The sequence below is a fragment of the Pelophylax lessonae genome, assembly GCF_965119305.1.
Source record: "Pelophylax lessonae genome assembly, chromosome: 12".
Taxonomy (NCBI): domain Eukaryota; kingdom Metazoa; phylum Chordata; class Amphibia; order Anura; family Ranidae; genus Pelophylax; species Pelophylax lessonae.
The window spans coordinates 59,489,013-59,516,998 of NC_138779.1; the positions used below are offsets into that span (position 1 = coordinate 59,489,013).

Here is a 27,986-nt window from a genome sequence, read left to right on the forward strand (position 1 = left end):
CTGTAGCTAAAAGTCCGTATAAAGGTACGACCAACATAGCTGTCAAAACCAGATATTCCCCGCCCCCCAAAAAACAAACATAAGTGCCAGAGGGCGGAGGAGGCGGCAAACAAGTGGAATTTCCTCTTTTGGGTAAAGTTCCATTTTAAATTTAAGGCAGTGCACACAGAGTCTATTTCACCTTTTTTTTTCCCTTACTATAACTGTATTATTATTGGTTATGGCTTAATTCTTTTTTGTTATATTTGTACCTTAAAACTAAGTGTCGGTGCCCCTTACACTGTTGATCATTTTCTGTGAATAAACAATCTACTTTGACACGTTTCATCTGAATTGGTAGCCTTTTCCTCTCTTAGCATGGGATGTGGTTTGCAACTCTCCAGCATGTAAAGGGTAAATCCCGTCTACAACAAATATGCAAGTCTTCTCATTACACTATGGTAGTGAGGGAGGGTGTCAGCATCAGGTTTCACTGTAAAGGGTGCTTAGAAATTCCCCAGTAATTCACAAGTAGGACGCCTTCAGCTGAGCAGTGAGCACCAAATTGAGGTAAGGAAGCCATTCTGCAACCAACACACAAGAATATTTTTTGAAATCCTATCAGCATCTGAAACGCAACAGTCCATTCAGAAATTACACTTGTTATATTTTTTTACAGTTTTGCAACATTTAACCTATTAGGTGGTAACTGGTGCATCAGTAGTTTTGATTTTAATTTTTTATTTTTTTTATGCAGATTTAAAAGTATTATCAGAGGTATATTCATATGTCTTTTTTTTATTGCCTACATTACATAAGACATAACCAGATATATGAGGTAGCTTTATTTCTGTTCAAAAAAAGTGTTTCAAAACTGCATTTGCACTCAGTTTGACTAAATGACTTCAACTATTTTGCATTTTTGTTAGTTTTTTTTTTTTTTGCGTTAAATGCCCGACTCTCCAGAAATTGTTGTGACTTTACCTAATGCTTTGTTGTGTTTTACTAAGTTAGCACAAGGCTTTTTACTCTATCATTAGCAATTAAATAATTAACGTTTCATGAGCAGACGTTGCAAACATTACATATCTGAAAACATTTGCAAACAGACACATTTATTTACAGCCTGATTTTTATAAAAAAAATAAATAAAATTGCAATTTTTACCAAGTATAGTTTGCAAATCTTTTAATACATAGCACATTAGGTATGTATACACTATGTTTATTTAAATTGCAAACTATTACTAAGATTACATTTAAACGTATTTAAACACAAGTTGGACATAAAGATAATGCTTACAATGATTGCAATAATTGCACTGCTGCAATTTGTACAACAGTCTTGTTTTCAGGATACATCCAGCGGTATGTGTTGTATCTGTCCTTACACACACAGATTTGGCAAAGTTATACATTTTTGTTCCTTTGTGTAAGATTACAACATTGCGTAGAAGGCTAAGACACAGCAGTAATCTTTTAGACTTATGCTGGCCATGCACTAGCCGAAATATCGGGCAAACTCATTTTTGAAAAACGAAAAATCGGCCCTAAGGGCCGGTTCACACTTGTGCGATGCGGGAAGGCTGCGAATTCGCAGCCTGTTCCCGCATTGCATCTGCACCCCTGGCAGTTCACACTGCCATATGCGATACGCAGGGGGTGTCAATTAAATGTTAACGAAACCCCCAGTTTGATCGCATATCGCAGTGCGATCTGACAGTTCGCACAGGATCGGATCGCACAAGTGTGAACCACTGTGCGATCCGATCCTGATGCGGCTGAAAAAATGCCTCCTGTGCGTCTTTGGTGCGGGTGCAGTGTGAATTTCAGCCATACAAAGTGTATGGCTGAATTTGCATCCGCACAGGAGATCGCATGTAATGAAGGAGCAGTGCACTCCGAATTACATGTGATCTCCGCAGCCGCACAAATGTGAACCGGGGCTGAGAGCAGACGATCGTGCCATCATGTAATTACTGTAGGTTGTCACTTTTGGGTATTTGGCAGTGGAAAATCAGCTCTTTCTACTCCTTTTCTGTACATCTCTAACCTCTTTGTTTATAGCGCAAAAAATAAAAAACGCAGAGGTGATCAAATACCACCAAAAGAAAGCTCTATTTGTGGGGAAAAAAAGGACATTAATTTTATTTGGGTACAGTGTCGCATGACCGCGCAATTGTCAGTTAAAGTAATGCAGTGCTGTATTGCAAAAAATGGCCTGGTCATGAAGGGGGTAAAACCTTCTGGGGCTGAAGTGGTAAATAAAATAAAAGTATGTGATGTGATAGAGCTGCACCTTGTCAGTGTCAGAAGGGGTATATGTCACACAGGGTTACTGATGCAGGTTGAGGGGCTCCAGGATGTCTATGAGATTGTACACCCCATTAACACCCATCATACTATAAGAACATATCTAAAATAAAAAATAAACACTAGAGCTGCACGATTCTGGATAAAATAAGAATTACGATTTTTTTTGCTTAGAATAAAGATTAAGATTCTCTCGCAACTCTCGGCGTAGCATCATCTTTTACATTATACAAAAAAATTGGGCTAACTTTACTGTTTCCTTTTTATTTAATTCATTAAAGTGTATTTTTTCCCCAAAAAACTGCGTTTGAAAGACTTCTGCGCAAATACAGCGTGACATAAAAGATTGCAAAGATCGTCATTTTATTTTCTAGGGTCTCTGCTAAAAAAAATATACATAATGTTTGGGGTTTCTAAGTAATTCTCTAGCAAAATATACTGATTTTACCTTGTGAGCAACAAGTGTCAGAAAAAGGCTTAGTCTTTAAGAGGTTAAACTGCCCCCACTACATTCCTTTGATGTAAAAGAAAGAGATGGTACATTGTAAATTAGCATTGTGTTTATAGTTCTCTAACAGCCTTAACAATGTTAAACATTTGGAGGCTCTTCCACTGAAACCCCCCCCCCCCCCCCCCCGACAGCTGTGAGTGAGCAAAGTACAGCTCTGTAAGAATTGAGGACATGCCGTTTTAAGATCTGGAGGGGGGAGGGGGGAGGTTGAATCGAGATCGCAATTTTTAATCGATTAATTGTGCAGCTCTAACAAACACTCAACAAGGATTGTGGAAAAGTTTAGGCCGCAGGCACTTTATTGGGTTTAAAACAATTTTAATTATGTAATTAACTTTAGCCTTTACGGTTCCTTTCACACGGGGCGGATCAGTTTTGATGGACTCCATTGATCCCCGCTGAGCAGGCAGATGACTGGTCCGTCTCCGCTCACTGTGCTGAGATGGACCTGTCAGAGTCCCGCTCTCCTCTATGGGGGAATTGGGTGAAAACAGACAACCTGTCTGTTTTCATCCGATCCCATGTGATCCGAGCCGCCGTACGTATCGCCATCCGTCTGTTTTCAGCCAATCTTGATGGATCGGATGCCAGGCGGATGCCAGGCGGGTGTCCGCTGACATCCACTCCCCATAGAGGAGAATGGGTTGCCTGATCGGGTCTGCCTAAAAAACGGAAAGGCAGACCCGATCGTTCCGATCCTGTGAAAGGGGCCTAATACCAAACAGAACTGCTTTTACCCATTAACAGATTAACATGCTTAGTCATTAAGACTGAAGCAGCAATATCTTATACCAACCAAATAACAGCGTACTAACCACTGTCCACCCAGTAGGCATTTGTGCCTTTTATGGGGTGAATGGGTAGGGGTACAGTGTACCCCATACCCATTCACATAGGGAGGGGGTCCGGGATCTGGGGGGCCCCCTTGTTAAAGGGGGCTTCCAGATTCCGATGAGCCCCCTGCCCGCAGACCCCCACAACCACTGGCCAGGGTTGTGGGGATGAGGCCCTTGTCCTCATCAACATGCGGGCAAGGTGCTTTGAGGTGGGGGGTGCAGAGCCCCCCCTGCCCCAAAGCACCCACACCCCCATGTTGAGGGCGTGTGGCCTGGTATGGTCCAGGGGGTGTGGGGCCGCTCGCTCGTCCCCTCCCCTTTCCTGGCCTGCCAGGCTGCATGCTCGGATAAGGGTCTGGTATGGATTTTGGGGGGGACTCCACGCCGTTTTTTCGGCGTGGGGCTACCCTCAAATTCCATACCAGACCCGAAGGGCCTGGTTTGAAACCTGGGGGGGAACCCCACGCCGTTTTTTTCCCCATTTTGGCGTGGAGTTCCCCCTCAAGATTCTCACAGCGCAAGTCGCGCCGCAAGTCGGATCATCCTGATCCGACTTGCGGTGCGACTTCCATTCAAATCAATAGGCTCCCATAGGGAACCATTGATTTTGAATGGAGGCAGAAAAAACGCTGCTAAAAGCTACGTGGCCAAACGTGCAATAACGCTAATGGAAAAAGCTACTGAAAGCACTTTTTTACAGCTGCTTTTTCCCGGCGTCAAGAAACAGCTTTGGAGCTCGTTTTTATGACGCCCTGTTTGCATGGAGCCTTAAGGTTGACATAGAGGTTAGGGTAAAGCTGAACTCTAGACAAACAGCTTCACAGTTGTAATACATGTCTGGGAGCTGTTTTCTAATTTTGACAACCTGGTCCTGAGATTTACACCACCCAGCAAGGTCCTTGTCCTAAATCTTCTTTACTGAAATTAGGCAATAGAGCTGTCATGTACCACTCCATCTCTGATTGGACAGAGAAGGAGCAGCATCACCCTTATCAGGTCATTGCCTATTTTTGCCATGTCAGGATGATCCTTGTGCATGAATCTGGTCTGATTGGCACAGAGTACTTCCTCTCTGTGTCCCATTTTGAGTTACATTTCATTACAAGATATTGGTTTACATTTTAAAGTATGCTTTACAGTGTATAATGAAAACATAACTGCATACAATTGAGTTTTTATATGAATCTAGATTTCAACTTGAGGGTTAAGAATCAGGCTAGGCAGGATATTTTTTTTTTCTTTTACTTTTTACGGTATTGATACCCCCAGGCTGAATACTACTGGCTACTACTTCTTTTGGCACTGGAAGGTAATAATCTGCAAAAACATTGACGCACAAACAATAAAGTTCCATACACGGTACAAGTACAGTTTACTCATTTTTACTTTTGTACACACAGGGTGGGTGACGTACAGCATGGAGGTTTCATCAAGGGCAGAAAATCAAGAAAATTACAATGATTTTGACCCAAGAAAGTACCTAGACCAGTATTATGCAATAGATGAAGACCATGAAATAACCACAGAGGCCATTTTCCTGTTCACGTTTATGAAAAATGTATTTTCATCTGGTATGTAATACTATTGCCAGTATAGTTCCTTCAATGTCTTTTCAGGTCTGGATATAAATAAATATAGGCATTATTTTAGTTTGAAATGTCCAATTCATTTATTTAACTTTGTCTTACCTTTTCTGTTTCAACTATTTTTTATTTAGTTTTTACATGTTACAAAACAATGATTAACCATGGAGACAACAAAAGACCTGACATTGGCCAAGGATACAATCACAAACCAAATATGTCATTACCAGAGACCTTCAAAATGTAGCATTTATTTTTACGAAATATGGCACTAAAAAGTGTTGCAATATGGCACTTATTTTGGCCAAATGTGGCATTTATTTTAGCTGTTGTGGCATTTATTTTTCAACTTTCCACCCCCCTTCCCATCGTAAAAGGGATATTAACCACTTAAGCCCCGGAAGATTTTACCCCCATTCCGACCAGGGGGTATTTTGCGATTCGGCACTGCGTGACTTTAACGGACAATTGCGCGGTCGTGCGATGCTGTACCTAAACGAATTTGGCGTCCTTTTTTTCCCACAAACAGAGCTTTCTTTTGGTGGTATTTGATCACCTGTGCGATTTTTTGATCACGCACTATAAACAAAAAAAGAGCGTCAATTTTGTAAAAATAACAATATTTTTCACATTTTTTTATATGAAATTCCCCCAAAAAAAATGTAAAAATCAAAATTTTTTAACATTTTCGGCCAATTTGTTTTATGCTACCTATGTTTGGTAAAAAAAAATCGCAAAAAGCGTATTTTGATTGGTTTGCGCAAAAGTTATCGCGTTTACTAACAAAGGGAAAGATTTTTGTCATTTTTGTTGTTTTTTTTTTTTTAACGCGTAATGGCGGCGATCTGCGATTTTTTTTGCGGTACTGCGACATTGGGGCGGACAGATCGGACCCTTGACTGACATTTGTGACACTTTTGGGGTTACCAGTGACATTTCTACAGTAATCAGTGCTATAAATATGCACTGTTACTGTAAAAATACACTGGTAGTGAAGGGGTTAACTTTATTTGGGAGGGAGGGGCTGTGTGTGTCCCTAGGGGCGTGCTTTCTACTGTGATTGGCTGTGGCTTCAGCTGTAAGGACACTGATCAACGGATCTACTTAGTAGATCCATGTGATCAGTGTCTTTGCAGCGAGGAGAATGACAGGCAGCTTGTTTACACAAGCTGCCTGACATTCTCCCTCTCCCCCGCCGATCGCCGAGTGGCCGGCGGACATCGGGTCCGCTGGTCACACGCGCGGGGGGGTCCGTGACCACGCGGGAGCGGGAGCGCGCCTCCGGGGGCGCGCGCTCGCTCCCTAGACCCTCACAAGCAAGCAACGTAGCCCTACGTTAGTTTGCCTGTGAGGGGCTGACCGCCGACGTAGATAGTCGTGCGGCGGTCGGCAAGTGGTTAAATTGTGCAACTTGAACCATATTAACTGCTTTATTACTATTTACAGTTATTTACATCAATTTTAGTTTTAATTATAGTATAATTTTACATGAGCCACTATGCTCTCCTATCTAAGGATTAAGAGCCATTAGCTCAAGCTCATCATAGGTCAATGTGGGTCATTGTAGGGTATTAGTTCCCATCAGTAGTTAGCTCCAGGTAGTAACTGGAATGGAACCTAATACCCTACAATGACCCACGTTGACCTGTGATGAGCTCAAGCTAATGGCTTTTAATCCTTAGATGGGAATCCCTCACGTCACTTGTGGAATTCTCAGCACCTTGGGATCCTGCCCTGCTTGGGATCCTGCCCTTACCTGGTTTTATAGGTTTTAGCAGAACCCCTTAGAATATTTCTATTTTTTTCTCGAAACTTGGCCCAAATAAGGCAAAATATGGCACAAAATGTGTCTTTTTCCCGAAAATCTGCAAAATATGGCATTTCACCAAAGAATGGGCAAAATGTGGCATTTTAGTATGGCGCCATGGCAATATGGCATTTGACGGTCTCTGGTCATTACTGTAATGCCTGGTACAACCACATTGGTCAGATCATCAATACAACTGCCAAGTCATTGTCATGTTGATTAGTTCTAATGGGTACAAATGGTTAAACAGTAGATCATAGGACAAGAAAGGTAGAAAGATAGATAAAAGGTCCAGAAGCTTTGCATGGATTCCCCTAGTATGGCCACATTTTCTGGATACTCTGATACTAAGTCATGTCGTTGTTGACTTAAAGTGATACTAAACACAATGGGGTTGATTTACTAAAACTAGAGAGTGCAAAATCTGGTGCAGCTCTGCATAAACCTATCAGCTTCCAGGTTTTTTTGTCAACAGTTAGGCTTCTTTCACACGGTCCGCCTCCGCAGGCGGATCCGTGTTGCTCAGCGGGGATCGATCCGCGATCCCCGCTGAGCCGGGCGGATGACAGCTCCGTCTCCGCTTGCAGAGCGGAGAGGGAGGTGTCTCAGCACCCGCTGCCCTCTATGGGGGATCGGAGGAGAGCGGACCGCTTGTCCGCTCTCATCAGATCCGCTCCGCTCCGATTACTGAACGGATGGAAAAATAGGGTTTCCATCCGTCCAGATTTCAGCACAGGATCGGATGCGGAGGGCAGCGGGTGTCAGCGGAGGTCACCTCCGCTGACACCCGCTGCCCCATAGAGCTGCATGGAGGATCCGATCAGATCCGCCTAAAAAACTGACAGGCGGATCTGATCGGACCGCCCGTGTGAAAGAGCCCTTAATTGAACAAGTTTAATACAGAAGTGGACTGACTAACGTGCACAGCTGCATTCGATTTTGCACTTTCCAGTTTTAGTAAATAAACCCCACACTGTTTAACTTACATAGTCCATTCTTTTTCTGTATGTGGATGATAGCACTGCATAGCTTCTGGACTGAAATTACTTTTTCTTACACATATGTACAACATTTTCAGTCATTACTTTTCCTTCCCTCTTTACTTTAATATTCTTTATTTTTATATGTTTTGTTTTTATTTTAGAATTATTTTCATCTTATTTTATTATACTCAAAATTACCCAGTTAGAATGGGTTTTTGACAAGGAATATATGATTATTAAAATGTTATACTGTTAAAATAATATATAACTATAAATGTTAAAATGTTAAATTGTAAAATGGTCCAATTATTAATCCATGCTTAAGAATAACTATGAGTTAAGAGTACAAATTATTATTATCAGATGAACCGCACATACTGTATTTACCATTCTTCCAATATAAGTGCTGTTTGATACACTCTGCATTCATGATAACTTTTTGCTTGTACAAATTATCAAGAAAACAACAAAAATTATGGAACCCCCGCCCCATCTAAGTACCTTTTCCCTAATTGGTATACAGCTGTCAAATGACCCAGCTCTTTCCCAGACTGTCTGCAGGGAAACATAAGCAGGAGGGGCTTCTAGTCCTCTGCTGCTGGTCACATGTTCAAAATAAAAAAATAAAAACAGCAAAATAAAAAAGACAAATACAGAGTAAATAAAAAAAAATAAAAAAATAATATCAATATACTGTTTTACATTTCAATCGTTTTTATTAGAAATTTTTCAAACATACAACAAGCAAGTTGTAGAGCAAAGATCATAGTTACATAGTTACATAGTTAGTGAGGCTGAAAAAAGACACAAGTCCATCCAGTTCAACCTATGATGTGTGTGTGTGTGTTTGCTTTTAACCGTACATTGTATACCCCTGTATGTTGTGGTCTTTAAGGTGTCCATCCAATAGTTTTTTGAAACTATCAAGGCTCCCCGCTGATACGACTGCTTGCGGAAGAGAATTCCACATCCTTACCGCTCTTACAGTGAAGAACCCCTTACGCACTTTAAGGTTAAACCGCCTTTCCTCAAGTTTTAGTGAGTGGCCACGTGTCTTATTGTATTCCCTTACTCTGAATAGTTTGTTCCTTATGCTAGGGTCGCCAGTACAGTATTTGTAAATTGATATCATATCCCCCCTCAATCGTCTCTTCTCCAGAGAGAATAAGTTCAGTGCTTGTAGTCTTTCCTCATAGCTGATGTCCTCCATTCCCCTAATTATTTTTGTTGCCCTTCTCTGGACTTTCTCCAGTTCCAGCACATCCTTCCTGAGGACCGGTGCCCAGAACTGGACAGCATACTCCAGATGTGGCCGGACCAGAGTTTTGTAGAGTGGAAGAATAATCTCTTTATTTCTGGAGTGAATCCCCTTTTTTATACAACCCAGTATTCTGTTGGCTTTGCTTGCAGCGGCTTGGCATTGCATGCCACTTCCAAGCCTGTTGTCTACCAGTACCCCCAGGTCCCTTTCCATCCTAGACTCACCCAGAGGTTCCCCCCCTAGTGAGTAGCTTGCTTTCTGGTTACTGGCCCCCAAGTGCATTACTTTACATTTTTCTACATTAAATCTCATCTGCCATGTAGTTGCCCACCCCGTTATTTTGTTCAGGTCTGCTTGCAAGATTTCCACATCCTGCATAGAAGATATTGGCATGCCTAATTTAGTATCATCTGCAAATACTGAGATTGTACTAGATATCCCCTCCTCTAGATCATTTATGAATAAATTAAACAGGATTGGTCCCAGGACAGAACCCTGGGGGACCCCACTTTCCACACCCGCCCAATCAGAGTACTCCCCATTAATCACCACCCTCTGGACTCTCCCCTGGAGCCAGTTCTCTATCCAGGTACTCACCTTATGATCCATACCTACCTTCCTTAGTTTGTACAGTAAGCGTTTGTGGGGAACGGTGTCAAAGGCCTTTGCAAAGTCCAGATACACCACATCCACAGGCTTACCTTTATCTAAGTGGCAGCTCACTTCATCGTAGAAGGTTAATAGATTGGTTTGGCATAAACGATTTTTCATGAATCCATGCTGATTACTACTTATAATACCGTTTTCATTACTAAAGTCTTGTATGTGGTCCCTTATCATCCCCTCCAAAATTTTGCAGACTACTGATGTTAGGCTGACCGGCCTATAGTTACCCGGGATATATCTCGGCCCCTTTTTAAATATTGGTACCACGTTGGCTTTTTTCCAATCAGCTGGCACCATACCTGTCTGTAAACTATCCTTAAAGATCAAGAATAATGGTCTGGCAATCACCTGGCTGAGCTCATTAAGAACCCTTGGGTGCAAGCCATCCGGTCCCGGGGATTTATTTATGTTAAGTTTCTCTAGTTTAGCTCTAAGTCTATCCTCTGTTAGCCATGGCGGCACTTCCTGAGGTGTATTATTTAGTTCGGCCTTACAAGCTGGGTTCGTGTAGCCCCCCGATTCCTTTGTGAAGACTGAAGAAAAGAAATTATTTCAGATCAGAGCATACAAACATAGCAAATAATAGCTTATACTTTAAATTAAGCGAAGTACCTCAAATCTGAAAAAAAAAGAGAGAGATCGAGGAGGAGGACCCGAAGTTTAATCCATGATCCTACACCTAGGGTGCCGATCAAGGCCAGAGGAAACGCGCCACAAGGCCCGGCACCCCACTGGGAACATATTGTGCCCAGGCCCCATGACCCCCCCCAACCAGCCCCCCTCAATATACTGTTTTAAATTGGCATACAAGTATATATTTAAAATCAAATCTTTTTCATTTTGTGGAAATAACATGTGGGCGGATTTCTGCCAGTCACAGGCTCCAGCTTGTGTCTTACAATAAGAGGGGGGTGATTCCTCCATTAATCTACATGCAATATCCGTCCACCATTGTGTTTAGCTGGTTAGTGGGCATGGAGGAGGAGGGAGTGGACTGTCATTTACCAAGATGTATACACCCAAATGTGTGACTCTAGAGTCACATGGGCTGCTCAGATGTGATAGGGAAGATACAGGTATAAATACACTGAAAACTGGGCATGTGTGGTTAAAAGTTACCATTGTTTTTTTTTTTACGTGACAGCTTTACACTTAGGCTGGGTTCACACTGGTGCGATGTGCAAACCACAGCAATTCCTGAATTACACTGCGCTCTGCGAACAGCTGCGGGTGTCAATATAAAGTTATTGACACCCCCATATTGGTTCTTAGAATGCAGTGCAAACTGTGGAATCTGATGGAATCGGATCGCATGGGTCTGAACACCCATGAAATCTGATTTCAGTGCGGACAAAAAAAATGGTCCTGCACCATTTTAGTGTGAATGCAATGTGATTTCAGCCATATAAACTGTATTGCTGAATTTGTACTACACAGACATCGCATATGATGTGCACAGTCATGCAGTGTGAATCACATGCGCTGTCTACAAACACATAAGTGTGAACCCAACCTAAGTCAATATTTACTTTGCAAAATGATCCGTCGGCAATCCTTCAGTAAATCCACTCCAATGCATTCTGAAAAAAAAAAAAAAAAAAAAAAAAACAATGGCATATGAGAAGATTAGCAAAAAATTAATGAAAAATGAAGGTAACACAAAGTACAGAACATATGTTTAAAAATTAAAGTTATTTTTTTTAGAATTTGTGAAACAGAAAACTAGGTCAAATTTGACATCTGTTTCTATTATTGCAAATAATCAATTTACATAGATTTTTGCATGCAGATTCGTCCATGTTTGAATTAAGAATTTTTAAATTTTCCAGAGAATGATTGTACATATTTATGATAACTGAAAATATATACATTATAGTGTATAAATGTATTACTCTTTAATTTATTATTTTCATAATGTACTGTATATTTTATTCAAAATTTTCATATGTATTACTTGATTGGTATATTTTTATGTGCATTAGCAAAATGTCTCTTTGGTCCTAAATGGTAAGAACGCTGGGTGCCAAAGAAGTCAGGCAAAGCCATTTTATAGCATGTTTCTTCTTTGCCCATGTAAGGAAAAGTAATAGGCTTACTTTGATACTGGCGATATCAGTAGTACATCCTTTTTTTTTTCTTTCATTATTTACCTATCAGAACCAAGTACAGGGGAGCATGTGACTTACACTTATGTGACAGCATTAGTGCACCAGAGCGGAAGAAAAGTCTTCAGCCCTGTGTAGGCTTTGAGAGGAGCTTACACGTGACTTCTCCTCCTGGCTTCTGGTTGCTGAATAAAGCCATGGGAGAACAGAATGGTAACCAAGTGCTATAATTAACAATTAATAATTAAAAGTACATTTAATAGACCAAAAGGAACCAAATATGACAAGTTCATTGTTAGGATTTACATGCCTTTTAAACTTAGAAAGATATTTGATTTGATTTAAATTTTTTTTAGGTTGCGTCGAAGGCAATAGTCTTATAGAGATTGGGGCTGGTCCCACCATATGTCATATTATGTCTGCCTGTGAAAACTTCAAGCAAATATACCTTACGGATTATGTAGAAAGGAACCTGCAAGAAATAGAGAAATGGCTAAAAGGTGATAAGGAGGCCTTCGATTGGTCTCCACATCTGAAATGTGTCTGTGACATTGAAAACCACAGGTATGTCCCAAACATCTATTAATGCACTCTAGATATGGATGAGTACTCATGAGTCTGGCACTGCAAAAGAGTTGCTCATTTCTATCAATTTGCTGAAAAATCAGACAAGTGTATTTTATTTAAAAGTTTTTATAATATTCCCTTAAGGGACAGTGATAATATTGGGGGATTTTAACTAGGGATCGACCGATTATCGGCAAAGCCGGTATTTTGGGGGCCGATATGCACTTTCCCCGATATATCGGAATCTGCCCCAGAAGTTACCGATATTGCCGATATTTCGGGAAAGTGCTTTTACCTGTATATCAGTGCCCCCCTTACCTTACTGTATTCACTCCACCCTTACATCAGTGACCCACCCCCCTCTCAGACTGAACTGGCAATGCTGTCTCTGACTTCCTCTCAGGTGCACCATGCAGGGCAAAGTCAGATAGTCCTCTCTGGGCTCCAGCTTGGTGGCTCCCGGTTTCATCCTATATTCCCTTCTACACAGTCCACCCATGTCTGACTCCTTTCGTGACCCCTGTGTCGGTGGCACTCCCACTCTTGACTGCTTTCCAGACTCCCCCTCAGAGACTGCAGACATGATACAAGAGATGGTCAGAGATTGCAAACACAATACAAAAGATGGTCAGAGATTGCAGACATGATACAAGAGATAGTCAGAGTTTGTGGACATAATACAGGAGATAGTTGGAGGCTGGGGGCATGATGCAGGACTCCTTTGTGCAGTTTAATTGCATAGTGTTACTTCATCAAGTGATAAACACAGTGTCCACTAGGAGCTCTGAAGGGGTTAATGTCAAACCACTGAACATTTTTCCTTAACTGCGGCACCCATAAACAGAGGCTGTTGCAATCTTCATTAAGCTAATGGGATGTTAATTTGTTTTCAGATGGAGCCTCATTGCCTCCAAGGAGGGGTAACAGACATGAGGATGGAGCTGCCTGGAAAATTAAAAAAAGAAAACATATCTTGCAGAGTGGCATACTCCTGTCCTTTTCCTCCACCTACTTCTTGCCATGGCATGTTTGCTCTCCAAGAGTCCAACTTGCTTGCTTCCCCAGTTCTCAGGCATGCACTGTTGTACTCCAGATTACAGCCAGGTGAGGTGACAACAACTCATGGCTGCAGCGGGCAGCAGTGCTCCCGAGTCCCTTTCAGCTCCCCCACTAGTAATACATAAAAGGCGCAAAGCCACGGCATGGCGCTATGATGTCAGCATGCCCCTGCCCCCCATCCGAGCCCACCCGAGCCGGATCCTGTCTGAGTCTGCCCAGCCTCAGAATAGGGCATGTGGAGTTCCAAAGTTGGGCCGCAGCCATGTTTTTTACTAGCGGCCACTGTCTGTAACAGACATTTACGGACAGATTGTAAGTCACCGGGAATTTACAAACTGTCTGTAAATTTATGAAATGGTTGGCAACCCTGATCTGATCTTGTGTAATGACATATACACAACATAATCTTTATGTTGTTTCCAGATTGATTAGACCTCCTAACACTAAATTCTGTTCTGTACTACATATTTGCCCTTCCTTAACCCTCCTAGCGGTAACCCCGAGCGTGACTCGGGGTGGATTTTCTGTGCTTGGATCGGTATCCCCGAGTCACGCTCGGGGTGGAGGGGCAGAGCGCGCAGCGGTCTCTTACCTTCTCCTGGCGATCCAGCGATGATCTCCCATTGCTGAGATCGCCAGCCGTCTGAGATCCCCGCCGCTCGTCCGTCCTCCGTCGGTGTGATGACTTCCTAGTTCCGTTCCCTGCAGCAGCAATGCTGCATGGGAGCGGAACTAGGGAGGGAAATTCAAACATTGAACGTTGCACAAAACACAAACACACACATAACATTTATATTGGCATATATATATATATGTATATATTTTAAAGAAATATTGCTAGAGATGAAGTAGAAAGCACCACATCCCTTTGTTTAAAGTAGCTACAATGGAGGGGGGCAAAGTGGGACTTTAACGGTGCAAAATGATGGAGAAAAATCTGAATTCTCAAAAATTGTACATTTTATTACACATAGGAGGTGAGGACAAGACAGTACATCAATATAAAATGATAAAATCAAGAAAATGCACTCGAAAATGTCAACTCTACATGTTTCGCCATCTTCATAATAGCTTCTTCAGGAGTTTTCATAGACATTTCTCGAGAGTGAACATTTCTAGGTAACAAAAGGAAAAAACATAAAAGACATAGCATGTGTATATACATAGGGCTTATCTCAATGGTCCTAAAGTTGAGTGCCCAATTGATTTACATATTAGAAAGACAATGATACCAATAAAAGTACCTTAAGATAACCTGAACCCTTTCTTATGCCGAAGGTGGAGGCAATAAAGGTGACGCCACCCAAGCGAGCACAGAGGGGGAGGGGAACCGAGACATCCAACCTCTTAAAGTTGACCCATAGAGAGGGTGACAGCCAAGCTAGGAATGATGGGTAGAAATAATGAGACCAGAGCATGCTATAATACATAACGCCAAATTTCCATGAAAAAAATTGTACCGCTTTTGGTACAGAATTCCTGACAGAATCATACCGCCAGGGAGGTTAAAGGAGTGGATCTGACCACAAAACACATTAAAAAGGGGATTTAAAGTGGGTATAAACCCTTACATATACCTAGTGAAGTGAATGTTCTCAGGTGATACACAGAGAAGAAAAAAATCCTCCTACATAAGGTGTACCTGTTTATCTGCAGTCTTCTCTTCTCTACCTCTGTTCAAAGTCCAGAATTTATAAAGTTTGTCTGAGTTGTCAGAAAAAAGGGGCGGAGAGCTGAAGTTACGCTCTGCAGAGCTCTAAGAGCCGATTGGAGGGACACCCCCCCCCTTTGCATAGCACTCGGGAACAGAGCTGAGGTTGTCAATCATCTGGAGGTTCCTCCCCTGTCATAATTTTCTTCTTTGTGTCAGTCAAACTTCTCAGAAGTGACTTATACTGATTAGTGATTGACCAATATAGTTTTTTTAGTGCCGATACCGATACCAATATTTTGGTCATCGGATATCGTTATCGGCCGATATTTTCGGACACTAAAAATGTATTTATTTATTTTTTATTTTTCTACAGGTACTCTGGTGGAGGGATCTGGGGGTCTAAAAGACCCCAAACCCCTCCTCTGCACTTAAAAATATTCAAAACGCCAAGTTTGGCTGGTTTGAATGCTCGCATTTTTTTGAATTTGCTGCCGAGTACTGAGCTGTCTGATGATGGTTGGGTTAACAGTCATTACTGGGTGCAATGGCTGCCAGTGGGTAATTTCTGGAGTAACATTTATTAACCTATGATGTTACAATAATAATTCATATTACATTCCCATTATCGGTGTTGGATTTAGTGCACAAATCTATCTTTAAAAAACTGAATTTCAATTGTGTCTGGTTGCTTTAATAAAATAAAAATGTCAGCATGAACATTTTTAGAATACCTTTAGTGATTCTGATATTCTCAATTCTAGGTCCACAGCGGAGGAGAAGGCAGAGAAGATACGCAAGAAAGTCTCACTCATGAAGTGTGATGTCGCCAAGGCCAATCCCTTAGACCCAAATTCCCTTCCCCTGTCAGACTGTGTGATTGTTGCCGCGTGTCTCATCTGTGCTTGCAAGAATGCTGAGGAATTTAAAACTGCTGTGAAGAACATTGTGTCTCTGATCAGACCCGGGGGTCATCTAGTTATCAATGATTACTTAGGAGCCTCGCATTACTTGGTTGGCGAAGCAAAGTTTCCAGTTTTGTCACTTGATGAAAACATTGTGCGAGAGGCGGTGGTAGAGAGTGGATGTGAGATTCAGGAGTTTACAACATGTACTGACTTACAATTTCCAGAAGAGGTGTTTAATTGTAACGTTTCTTTCTGTCTTCTAGCCCGCAAACATTGACGCCATAGAGGGAAACAATAAAAAAAAGAGTCCATATTAACTTTAATGCCCTTTTTGAGTCGACTTTAAAAGAGAAGTTTGGAAATCAAATGAAAAAAACACACATATTCACCTAGATGCAAGCTGCAGCTGTCCCCCGCCAGCTCTACACTGAGAACTGATTGATCAAAGACCACTGATCGCTCAGTTCTCAGGTCTGCTCTGAGTAGAGAGTGGTGACTATCAGTCACTGCTCTGTGCTCTGCCCCTCCAGCGCTCACTGGAGCAGTGGGCTGTAGAAGGGGTGGGGGTGGCTGGGCCAGTCCCCCAGCAGTATGCTGAGAGGCTGAGCCAGCTGCCAGTCAGGCATCTGGGTGGATCCTGAAATTTTTTGGTATATCTACAGAGCCTGGAGCAGCTCAATGACTTCAGCTGACAACAGGCTTTAGCTTGCTGACGGCTAAGTCACAGTAGTGCAGAACTAACAGGAGAAGTATGATCAAAAGAGCTAGCTTTATCCATACTGATCCTTTATTGATAGACTAAGCCAGATCTTTATATAGTGATATTTAGTTGTAGTTATTTTAATAACCATCATTAGTAGATTAGAGGCAGCAGAAGATTCAAGGTAGAGGGTTTCAATTATTATGATTGTGGAATGTTTTTTTAACACTGTGGTGTGGCATTGGGCAACACCACAATGGCTCTAGTGTGAACTGGCCTTTAATCTGAGTGATGTTGAAGTTTGTAAACTTTGTGAAGATGTCCACATATTTACTTTCTTGACTTCTGTGGCACATAATTATTATGTCCTGTGAGTAGGCGCTGCTATGTCATACATTTCACAGAGCCTGCTTTCTAAATTACAGAGGTACTGAGAGGAGGAGTTTCAGGAGGCAGTATCAGTACAAGAATCACTGCTTGCAGGCAGCAAGGTACCTTGGGATATGTAGTCCTTAGAAATTAAAAGTAAACGGCTGAAGCAAAGCTGCAAACTACAAAGGGAATTCATGAAGTTGTGATTTGTATTGCTATTATAATGCTGATGCTTTAAAATGAAAGTGAATGCTGTGATAATAGAACTCCTTTAAGTTACTTCTTGAATGAAATGTCAAATGTGTGGCAGACTTGAATATTTTGGAGGGATTTTATAATAGTACATGATAACATTGTTGATTTTTCTACGTTTTTAAATATACAATTCTGTTTGTCTCAGCTGTTATTAACAATTCAAAGAACCGTTGAAGCTATATTTATAATTAAAGTCTTGATTCATTCATTGAGTCATTTGTTTCTCTATCCTAGAGTGTTTAAACTGTGATTGGCCAGCCAAATGATCTTAAGGTGCAGAGCCACTCTGATTAGCTCTGTACATTGTGTTTGTGATCTGAGCTAATTACAGATTAATCACATACTCATTCAATGGGTGCTGCTAGTGTGCTATCTGCAATGTTCTTACAATAAAGTTGAATATTTGAACAGTCACTTTCTGTTTACACAAACAAAAAGAAAACCTTGCGCTTATAGATAAATCAAAGTGCAACAAATGTAAATATCTCCTAGCTGCTGCTGCTGACAATAAAGTGACTGTGCCTTTAAATACTGAAACAACTTGAATTTGGGATTTAATTTGTAAAAAAGAAAAAATGAAATTCAACTCACCATTGATACCTTTAACCGGTTGCCGACCGCCACAAGTACATATACTGCGGCGGTCAGCCTCGGCCAGGCAAAGTGACGTACCGGTACGTCACTAGCCTGTGAGCCAATAGGGGGCGAGCGCGCGCCGCCGGAGGCGCGCTCCCGCTCCCGCTCGTTCAAGGGCACCTCCGTGCGAGTGACCGGCGGATCCGATGTCCGCCAGTCACTCGTAATCGTCCGCTGTGAAGGGAGAAAGGCAGGCGGCTAATGTAAACAAAGCCGCATGTCATTCTCCCCTGTGTAACAGCAGAGATCATACGGTCCTGCTATGTAGGACTGTAGATCTCTGCTGTTACATGTAAAGCCACATCCCTGCACAATTAGAAACACGCCCTTAGGGACACACTTAACCCCTCCTTCCCCAATAAAGTTAACCCCTTCCCTGCCAGTGTCATTTTTACAGTAACAGTGCATATGTATAGCACTGATTACTGTAGTAATGTCACTGGTACCCCCAAAAGTGTAAAAAATGTCAGTCAAGGGTCTGATCTGTCCGCCGCAATGTCGCAGTCACACAAAAAAAAAACGCAGATCGCCGCTATTACTCGTTAAAAAAAAAACAACAAAAATTACAAAAATCTTTCCCTTAGTTAGTAAACACAATAACTTTTGCGCAAACCAATCAAAATACGCTTATTGTGATTTTTTTTTTACCAAACATATGTAGCAGAAAACAAATTATCCAAAAATGGTAAAAAATTTTGATTGTTAATTTTTTTTTTTTTAGGAATTTCATATAAAAAAATGTGAAAAATATTGTTATTTTTGCAAAATTGTCGCTCTTTTTTTGTTTATAGCGCATGATCAAAAAATCGCACCAAAAAGAAAGCTCTGTTTGTGGGAAAAAAAGGACGTCAAATTCGTTTAGGTACAGCGTCGCACGACCGCGCCATTGTCCGTTAAATCACGCAGTGCCGAATGGCAAAATAGGGCATGGTCAGGAAGGGGGTAAAATCTTCCGGGGCTTAAGTGGTTAAAAAAACACTTTATTTTTTCCACCAGGAATAGATAATATTCAAGGGAATTGGTTGGGGAGGGAAGACACACGGTTAAAGGATATAGTGGGGAAAGGAAAAATGCACACTATCGTAGATTTAAAAAAAAGATTCGGGAAAATAGATGAATGGCGATATAGCCAGCTAAAGCACTTTGTAATGACACTACCACAACCATTAAGATCAGAAAAAGAGCTACTACCCTTTGAGCAAATATGTGTATCAGAGGGATATGGGAATAAAATATCAAATATATATAAAATATTAGCAAAGGCGATGGAACAGACAACAACACCTTTCATTGGAAGATGGGAAAAAGAATTAGGGCCACGAGGGACAGATTTTCACTTATAAAAAAGCATGAAATTAATGCATAGTTCTGCAATAGATACCAATACAGTTGAGATGAACTATAAATGTATCTCTAGGTGGTATAATACCCCAGATAAAATAGGTAAATTTCAGAAGGGGAATTCCAAAAAGTGTTGGAGGGGGTGTGAAGTAGAGGGCACCATGGCACATTTATGGTGGACCTGCCCGAAAATTAAGAAATATTGGAAGGAGGTAGCCACACTAATAAAAAAAGATTACAAATTTAGAGATACCTGATGATTCGTGGTTTGTCTGTTTCATGGGATAAAAGGCTTGATTAAAAAATATAAAAGCTTCCTGATTCCACATCTCATGAACGCCGCCAAAAGTTTGATACCCCTAAACTGGCAGGAAGAATATCCTCCAAAAATAGAAATATGGTTTAAAAAAATAGAGACTACTAAAAATATGGAATATCTGTGTATAGAGGGAGAGGAGGACAGGAAGAAATGGGAAACCTTATGGGAATGCTGGAATGAGTTAAAAAGAAAACTAGAGAATACACTAAAAGGAATGAAGGAGAAAAATAAAATTAAGAGATAAGGAGAGGGGGTAGGGGAGTAGGGAGAGGGGGGAAGGGGGGGGGGGAGGAAGTTTTGGTAAATTAATTGTACTTGTTTCTTTGTATTATAATGAATTATGGATTGTGTACTATTCAAGGTTTTTATTGAATTTTGTAATAATTAAAATATTGATAAATAAATAATTAAAAAAAAAAAAAAATACTGAAACAACATGTGTCAGCGCTGCTAACAATACTAAAATACTCAATTATCACAAACAATATAATTAATAAACATTGTTGTGCAAAATAAAGTGCTGCATTCAATAAAGTGACCCAGTGCAATTATGTGAGTAAACCATATAAATAAATATGTATCTTGCACATTTATGAAAAGTTTATAAAAAGTACAAAGTGCTCCAAAGAATAAATCCACTTTGTAAGGTGCTTCAAACGTGCTCACTGGTGCTCCCCTTCTGTGTCCCCACTCACTGGAAAAAATATTAACTGAAGCCTGTATCTTAGTGCTGCTTCAATCTGTGTCTGAGCTGGGGGGGGGGGGGGGGGGGGGGTTTATGGCACCTTGATCTATGCTGAGCGCTTGTGTTTTTCTGCCTCCTTATAACTTCCTCTGTGAGCTCCCGATCCTCTCCTTTTCCCACCTCACTACTGTGCACGCTAGTTGCTGTCCTGTTGCTTTCTGTTTAAGTTACTTCAGAAAACTTTGACCAGTCAGAAAGAACTTTTTGTATCTGAACAACCAAGTGATTGTTGTACCAGTTTTCACCAGTAATAGTGGTGCAGATCATGATCTAATATCATTGGACTGTGTTCAAGTCCTCATAAAGCAAGTCTCACTTAGTTGTACTGCGAGGACACAAATATGGGACTAACTTTTATACCTTAAATGATACCCTAAGGGGCCTTTCACACGGGCGGTCCGTATGTCCGTTTTTCATCCCATTTTTTTGCGGAGGAAAAACGGACATAATGCATGTCAATGGGATTGCGGATGTCAGCGGATGACCATCCGCTGACATCCGATTTCCGTCCTTTCCTATCAGTTCAGTTTTTTGGAACGGAAGAGAACCCTATTTTTCTTCTGTTTAAAAAAACGGAACGGACGCAAAAATGGATCTCAGCGGTGTCATCCCCTAAAACCCGCAATCCCATTGACATACATTATCTCCGTTTATCATCCGCAAACGGACAAGTGTCATCCGTGTCCGTAAAAAAAAAAAAAAAAGTGCCGGCCGGAGCGGATCAAAAAACGGTCCACCCCGTGTGAAAGGACTCTAAGTATTATTATTTTAATTTATCTTTTAACTGATATAATTCCATTTACATTATCTCACAAGCACAAGGCCTATATTTTACAAGTTTATTCACTGTTCATATGACCATTACTAATGTTTTATTTTTTTTAAAAAACCGGCATTGTGCCTAGCTATCATGAAGCATCTCTGATTTCAAATTAACCGAGAGGTAGAAACTATTTTAAAGGAAACCGTGCCTTGAGAACTATGCCGGTAGGCATTATTTTGGGCGGAGCTTGTTTTTTTAGGCACGAGTCCAAAGTCGAGGTTTATTCCTTCCTTCAGGCAAAGCCCAGCCTATGTTTATATCGGAGCTGTCAGCCAGGTGTCATAATGAGCGGTGAGCTGAGGGCTGTACCCACAAAAATGTACAGCACCCCCACCCCCCGTGCACACGCGCGAATGTGAGCATAGGTCCCCCACGTATAGGTAAACAGTTACACTACAGATAGTTTTAGCACCAAAGCTCATGTTCAACTATAAACTGGTAATCTGTGAAGGCTTTTAAAGCGTCACTTATGGAAATTTTTAGATACTGTAGCTTGGTGTCATTTCACGGGTGCGCAAAGATTTAAAGCAGTATTAAACCCAAAAGTAAACATTTTTTATATTGCAGCATACCAATTCATAGACGTGATAGCTGTATTAGTTTCCTCTTTCGGGATTCTTTCTTCTGTTTTCCTCTGGTGATCCACCAGCAAGTCTGTTGTTTTTTTCAAGCTCAATCTTTCCAGCAGAATGTATCAATCTCCATAGAAGAGACAATCCACTTAAAGCGGAGTTCGACCTAAAAAAAAAAAAAATACTTAAAAATACCCCCGGGACAGTCAGGGCTAGTGCATTCCACAATGGATAGCCTCTGAACTGTCCCGGGTTGCACTTACCTGCAAAAAGAAATACTTACCTTGAAAATGTCTTCTCCAGCGCTGCCATCTCAGGTTTGGGCAGCTTGAAGCCAGCACAATCCTCTTCTGCGTCCTCTTCCGTCCTCTTCGGTCCCACGATGCACTGCGCCGGCCCGGCGTCACTTCCGGGGGCTGCAGCATCATCCCTGCACAGTTTATGGGCATGCCCAGAAGCTGTTTAGCAAGGTATGACGGCGCCTGCACCGGAAATGACGTCGGGGCTGGTGCAGGCGCATTGATTCCTGGGAGCGATGACATTCAGCTCCCAGGAATCATTGCAAGCCAGGAAGTGGCCACCGAGGGGAGGAAGAGGAAGTAAGGTGAGTATACTTTCTTCTAAAATAAGGTAAGTAAAAAAAAATAAAAATTGCGATTATCCATTTGTGTTTCAGGTGACCCGGAGCAAGAAGATAGACGGAACTTAAATTTTAGGGTGGAACTCCACTTTAACATTAACATTAGTAGGTTTGATTAAAATGATTAGCTTTTATTTATTCATGCAAAACCTTTATCCCAAAAGGAAAAAAACTGTTTGCTGTAACTGAATATAAAGTTTTGAGCTGGAGTTTGTCTAATGATTGGTAAGCTGCAATACTACACATTTTTGGTTTTATGTTTGATACTGCTTTTAATTTTGACATGTTTGGTATCTATTTATTTGGCACAACATAATCTTTTATATTTGACCAAAAATGGGTATTATATTGTTTAGTGTGCACTAACATGCATTTAAGTGTATTTTTTTCATGAAAATTTGTGTTTGAGCCTCTTCATAGTGCTTTAGAAGGCTTGTTCCTCCATATTTGGTGGGAATGCCCAAAAGTCTACAGATTCTGGATCCATGTCTATAATTTTCTATATTCTCTGATAGACACAAATCTTTAAATACCCACAACAGGCTCTAAACCCATTTTAGAGGCTCTGCAGGACGTGAGAAGGTTGATCTCTTTTGAGCTCTTAGCAGCTTCGCATGGAAATCTCCTACAATACCATTTGATGTGGTTAAGACCAAACTCTCCTGAATAATGATCAGTGAAAAACTCTCGAACCATCCTCCATGATAAAATATCCCAGTTTAAAAAGACATGGGAGCCTTGGGTCACCTATCTTAGGGGGAACTCATACGTTTTTTGAAAACTAAAAGATCTGATGAGTGTTTTTTAAACCGGAATAATTCTAAATAAATATAATATCTTAGTAAGAATGTTCATCTTCATATAGTTAATTCTACAAAACCACTGTAGCAGGTTTTCCAGACCTGTGGCCTGATGTGGGTCTGCCATCGGTACCGGTTACCTCCCCAGCCCATGTGAGCTGTGACCCTGCGTGTGAGCACTGAGACATCGACAACTCCAGCATCTTTGTTTGTGGTTTTTATTGTATTTTAAGGGGGTGGGAGAAGGGAATGAGTGGGATACTCCTTTAGGCTTCAACTAGATACACATGGGACTTTCTTCAAGAAAAATGTCTGTTAACACTGTCCTGACGCCAGCCGACGCTCACTGACTCTCAGAACACACTCTGTAACTGAATAGAAGTGCTGAATCCTCGACTTGGAGTTCAAAAGATCCAGGATTGAATACTGTAGAATTACTGACACTGCTGCACTGCAAAGTCACGAAATGCTCTCTCAGGCCGAACACTGGCTTGAAGTAGTATTGCATAGATTCCTGTATGACTGCAACTCTCAACTGAACACACTGAACAATTCAGGGCCCAAACTGCAGGCGCCCCCTTTAACCCCAAACTCTTCAGGGTCCACTGACTATGTACGCCCCTCTGTCACTTCAGGGTCCTCAACCTAGGTACCCCCTTTCACCACTAGCTGGCACTGGATCCCCGAACCTCTTCCGGAGTGGTCCCCTCTAACTTCAGGCAGACCCCCAGGGCCAATCCTCAGTACTCACGACCTGTGTAGGCTTTCCTGGGACTGGACCCCTCTGACTCTCCACAGGTTCTTGGCACACCGGATCTCCTCAGCTTAGCTCAGCACTCTCTGGATCTTCAGGCGACACCCCGAGATCCTCTTCCTCAGACAGGAGGAGAGGCAGCCGTTTTCTCCCTCCTGGGACTCTGCTCCCGCCATAGACATTGTGTCATGCGCCACCCCCAAACGTATACCCACTCCCAGAATCCTTTGCAGCATAATCTGCCTGGAAATGTCCCCTGATTGGGTTTCCTCCACTGCCCTATGAGAAGTCTCTCACAGGAGCAAGTGGAGAGACTTCCCCTTCAGCAGGCACACCTGGAAACCATGACACCCTGACTAAACAAATCACAGCCCTGCTGGTAGGCAGACAAGGCCCACTATACATTTACCTAGCACCTACCTGTAGGGTGCTACACCACAAAAGAGAATTGACTTTCCATCTATCAAAGTAGCTTTTCATTTACTAGGGGGTAATTCTATTGCTATAGTAAAAAAAAAAAAAACAGTAAATATCTGCGCTTGGACTGGTCGGGACGTTGGACGTAAGCACCCTAACAGCCGCAGTACACATGCCTGTTTTTATATGATTCTTGTAAGTGCACTACTTTTTGTAATAAATTTGCCAGATTGTTTAGTTATACTACACCATTGTAGCCTATTATTTCTGAGTTACTTTGGATGCTGTGGACCTGAGAGGGTCATGGTCATTGATCTATACCTCCCTATGAACCTTGAAGATATCGCTGGAATATCTCATATTTTTGTACAAACATGCTGGTGTTGACTTTTAGAGTCAACAACATCTGGTAAGCAGTTTACCCATACCCAAGTGGTGTTTGGTGATTGGATTTCATCCTTATTGCTGTCATTGCCACTCACTGGTGTGTGGAGGACTCTTCCTGGTTACTCTTCATATGGAGCTTATATGAACTTTCAATACTGTTTCATCATGTTCACCATATGAACTTTCATCATTGTTTTATCATATATTGTATACTATTGATATAGTGTTTAGAAAAAGGGCCTAATAGACCTAAGTAAAGAAGTGCTCCCGATTGCCCTTTAAATGGAAATTTTATTTTCACATGGATGGATGGACCATAGATGGTGTTAACATTAAAACAGGTGTTCAAATTTTGGGATTTAGTGTGTTTTAATGCTAGGTTTGTTCCTCATCTTAAGCCCCAAAGGCTCTAGAGCTAGTATTATTAAAGAGGTTGTACACCGAGAAATTTTTTTTTTCTCTTCTTTAAATCCTGAAAGAGAAACCCATAATGAGCTAGTATGCATCGCATACTAGCTCATTATGAAATACTTACCTTAGAACGAGCCCCCGCCGTGCCGTCCGCTTACCTGTATGACGGGCGACATGTATAGTCGCCCGTCTTCCGGGATCGCGGCATCCGGCCATCTGATTGGCCGGAGCCGCGGTGACGTCACTCCCGCGCACGCGCGCGGGAGCCGACGGTCACGGCACGGGGCTCTGAAGGAACGGCACGATCTGCCGTTCCTTCAGAGCGCATGCGCCAGTGACGTCACTGGCTGCATTAAAGGTAAATATCTCCTAAACGGTGCATGTTTAGGAGATATTTACAGTACCTATAGGTAAGCCTTAATATAGGCTTACCTATAGGTACAACTTCCTGAGGAGGGTTTACTTCCTCTTTAAGATTGGGGACAAGGTGCAGCCTTGACAAGTGCCTCTGTGTACATTGTGGGTCTGTATCCCTTTATAGTCAGTAAAGCTCAAGGGTCTCTAATCTCTATATAAAATCTGTAAGAGTGAAATGAATTTGAGCCCAAACCCATATTTCTTTAGGGTAAAAAAAAAAAAAAAAGGCAATACCAAGATATGGAATCAAAGGTTTTTATAAGTCCAATGAAAGAAGCACACCATATCTCATTCTCCTCGCATCCCAATTCGAATAAATTGCTGAGATGATGTCAATACTCCTTCTCGTTAGATCAGGTGTCGGTCTGTGGGGTACAAAACCCACCTGGTCAAGGTGGATGTATTGAGATAAAGCGGTATTGATCCTAGAGGCTAGGCTTTTTCATTGTCTTGAGATGAACATTTATTAGAAAATAGGGTGGTAGTTTTTATGCTTTTCATGGTCCTTGCCAGGTTTTGAAATGACGTGAATGAAGGCTTTATTTATATGTGGAGGTAAAAATAAGCTTTTCTGTATAACCTTATAAAGTGTGCATAAATGGGGAGCTAGGATCTCAGCATATTTCTTATAAAAGTGTCCTGAGAATCCATCAGGACCCAGTGCTTTAGACGGGTTAAAGGATATATTCACCTTTAGAACATATTACACGTTATACCCACATTTAGGGTGTAATACTCTAATATTCACCCACCTCCCACTGCCAGAGCTCCCCTCCCTGTGACAGCAGGTGGGGGTTCCTCTTCCCTCAACTATTGTCACATTTTAAAAACAGCCACTATATTAATTAACAACAATCTGTGAGTGAATTAACTACAAGTCACCGCAGCAAATTGACTTGTACTTTCAATGGATCATGAGCGTGCTAATTAGCATGCTTGTAGTCTATTAACATTGCCTACAACTCTGAGCTGAAAGCCCATACAAAGGTACAAGCAACAGAGATGCAGGCGGTGTGGGGAGGAACCTGGCATTGCACCCGCAATCCACTTCCGATCTGGGCATAATTGGGAGCGGGTACCTGTCAAAACCAGATCCCCCCAAAAAAATAATAATTGCCAAATGGGGTGGAGGTGGGTAAGACCGTAAGGGGCAGACGGCAAACAAGTAGAACTTCCCCTTGAAGGTGAAGTTCCACTTTACATTTAAGGTAATGCACATGGAGTCTATTTCAATTTTTTATTTTGTTTCTATAACTGTATGATTATTGGTTATGGCTTAATTACTTTTTTGTTATATTTGTATTTTAAAACTAATTGTTGTTGCCCCTTACACTGTTGATCATTTTCTGTGAAAATTTTCCTGGATTTATCTGAGTTGGCAGACTTTCCCTCTCTTACCATGGGATGTGGTAAATTGCTAATGGCACTCTCCAGCATGTAAAGGGTAAATCGCATCTACAACAAATATGCAAGTCTTCTCATTACACTACGGTAGTGAGGGAGGGTGTCAGCATCGGGTTTCATTGTAAATTGTGCTTAGAAATTCCACAGTAATTCACAAGTAGGACACCTTTAGCTGAGCAGTGAGCACCAAATTGAGGTAAGGAAGCCATTCTGCAACCAACACCAAAGTAAATTCTATCAGCATCTGAAATGCATCAGTCCATTCAGAAATTACACTTGTTATAATGTTTACAGTTTTGCAACATTTAACCTATTAAGGGGTAACTGGTGCATTAGTAGCAATAGATTGCGTTTTTTTTTTTAACCTCCCTGGCGGTATGATTATGTCAGGAATTACATACCAAAAGCGGTACAATTGTTTTCATGGAAATTTGGCGTTATGTATTATAGGCCTACAATTCTTAGTAATTACTGACTTAAACCTGACCAAAACAAGAGTCTAGTAGACATCCCAGATGTGATAAATTTGAAACACAAACACGTGAATTATAATCAAATCAATAATATTATTTTATTATTTAATATATAATATATATAATAAAATTATATTATTGATTAGATTATAATTCATGCGTTATATATTATATATAGATATATGTATGTGTGTATATATATATATATATATATATATATATATATACACACACATATATATATATATATATATATATATATATATAATATATAACGCATGAATTATAATTG

The 27,986-nt window shown here is 41.2% G+C and overlaps 2 protein-coding genes across 2 annotated transcripts in view; both read left to right on the forward strand.

Annotated features, from left to right (window-relative positions):
• Positions 1-518: 518 nt before the first annotated feature.
• On the forward strand, positions 519-16,555 carry LOC309568680 (nicotinamide N-methyltransferase-like). Its single transcript, XM_082274418.1, has 4 exons — positions 519-549; positions 5,039-5,209; positions 12,400-12,607; positions 16,085-16,555. Exons 2-4 carry the CDS (start codon positions 5,056-5,058, stop codon positions 16,503-16,505), a joined length of 783 nt encoding a protein of 260 aa, XP_082130544.1. The 5' UTR covers positions 519-549; positions 5,039-5,055; the 3' UTR covers positions 16,506-16,555.
• Positions 16,556-27,160: 10,605 nt separating this feature from the next.
• The window catches only part of LOC309568296 (uncharacterized protein), a gene marked incomplete at its 3' end in the record, with an annotated part of 101,471 nt that continues 100,645 nt past the window's right edge, over positions 27,161-27,986 (forward strand). The window contains exon 1 of the mRNA XM_082273964.1: positions 27,161-27,417. The remainder of the gene's footprint in view (positions 27,418-27,986) is intronic.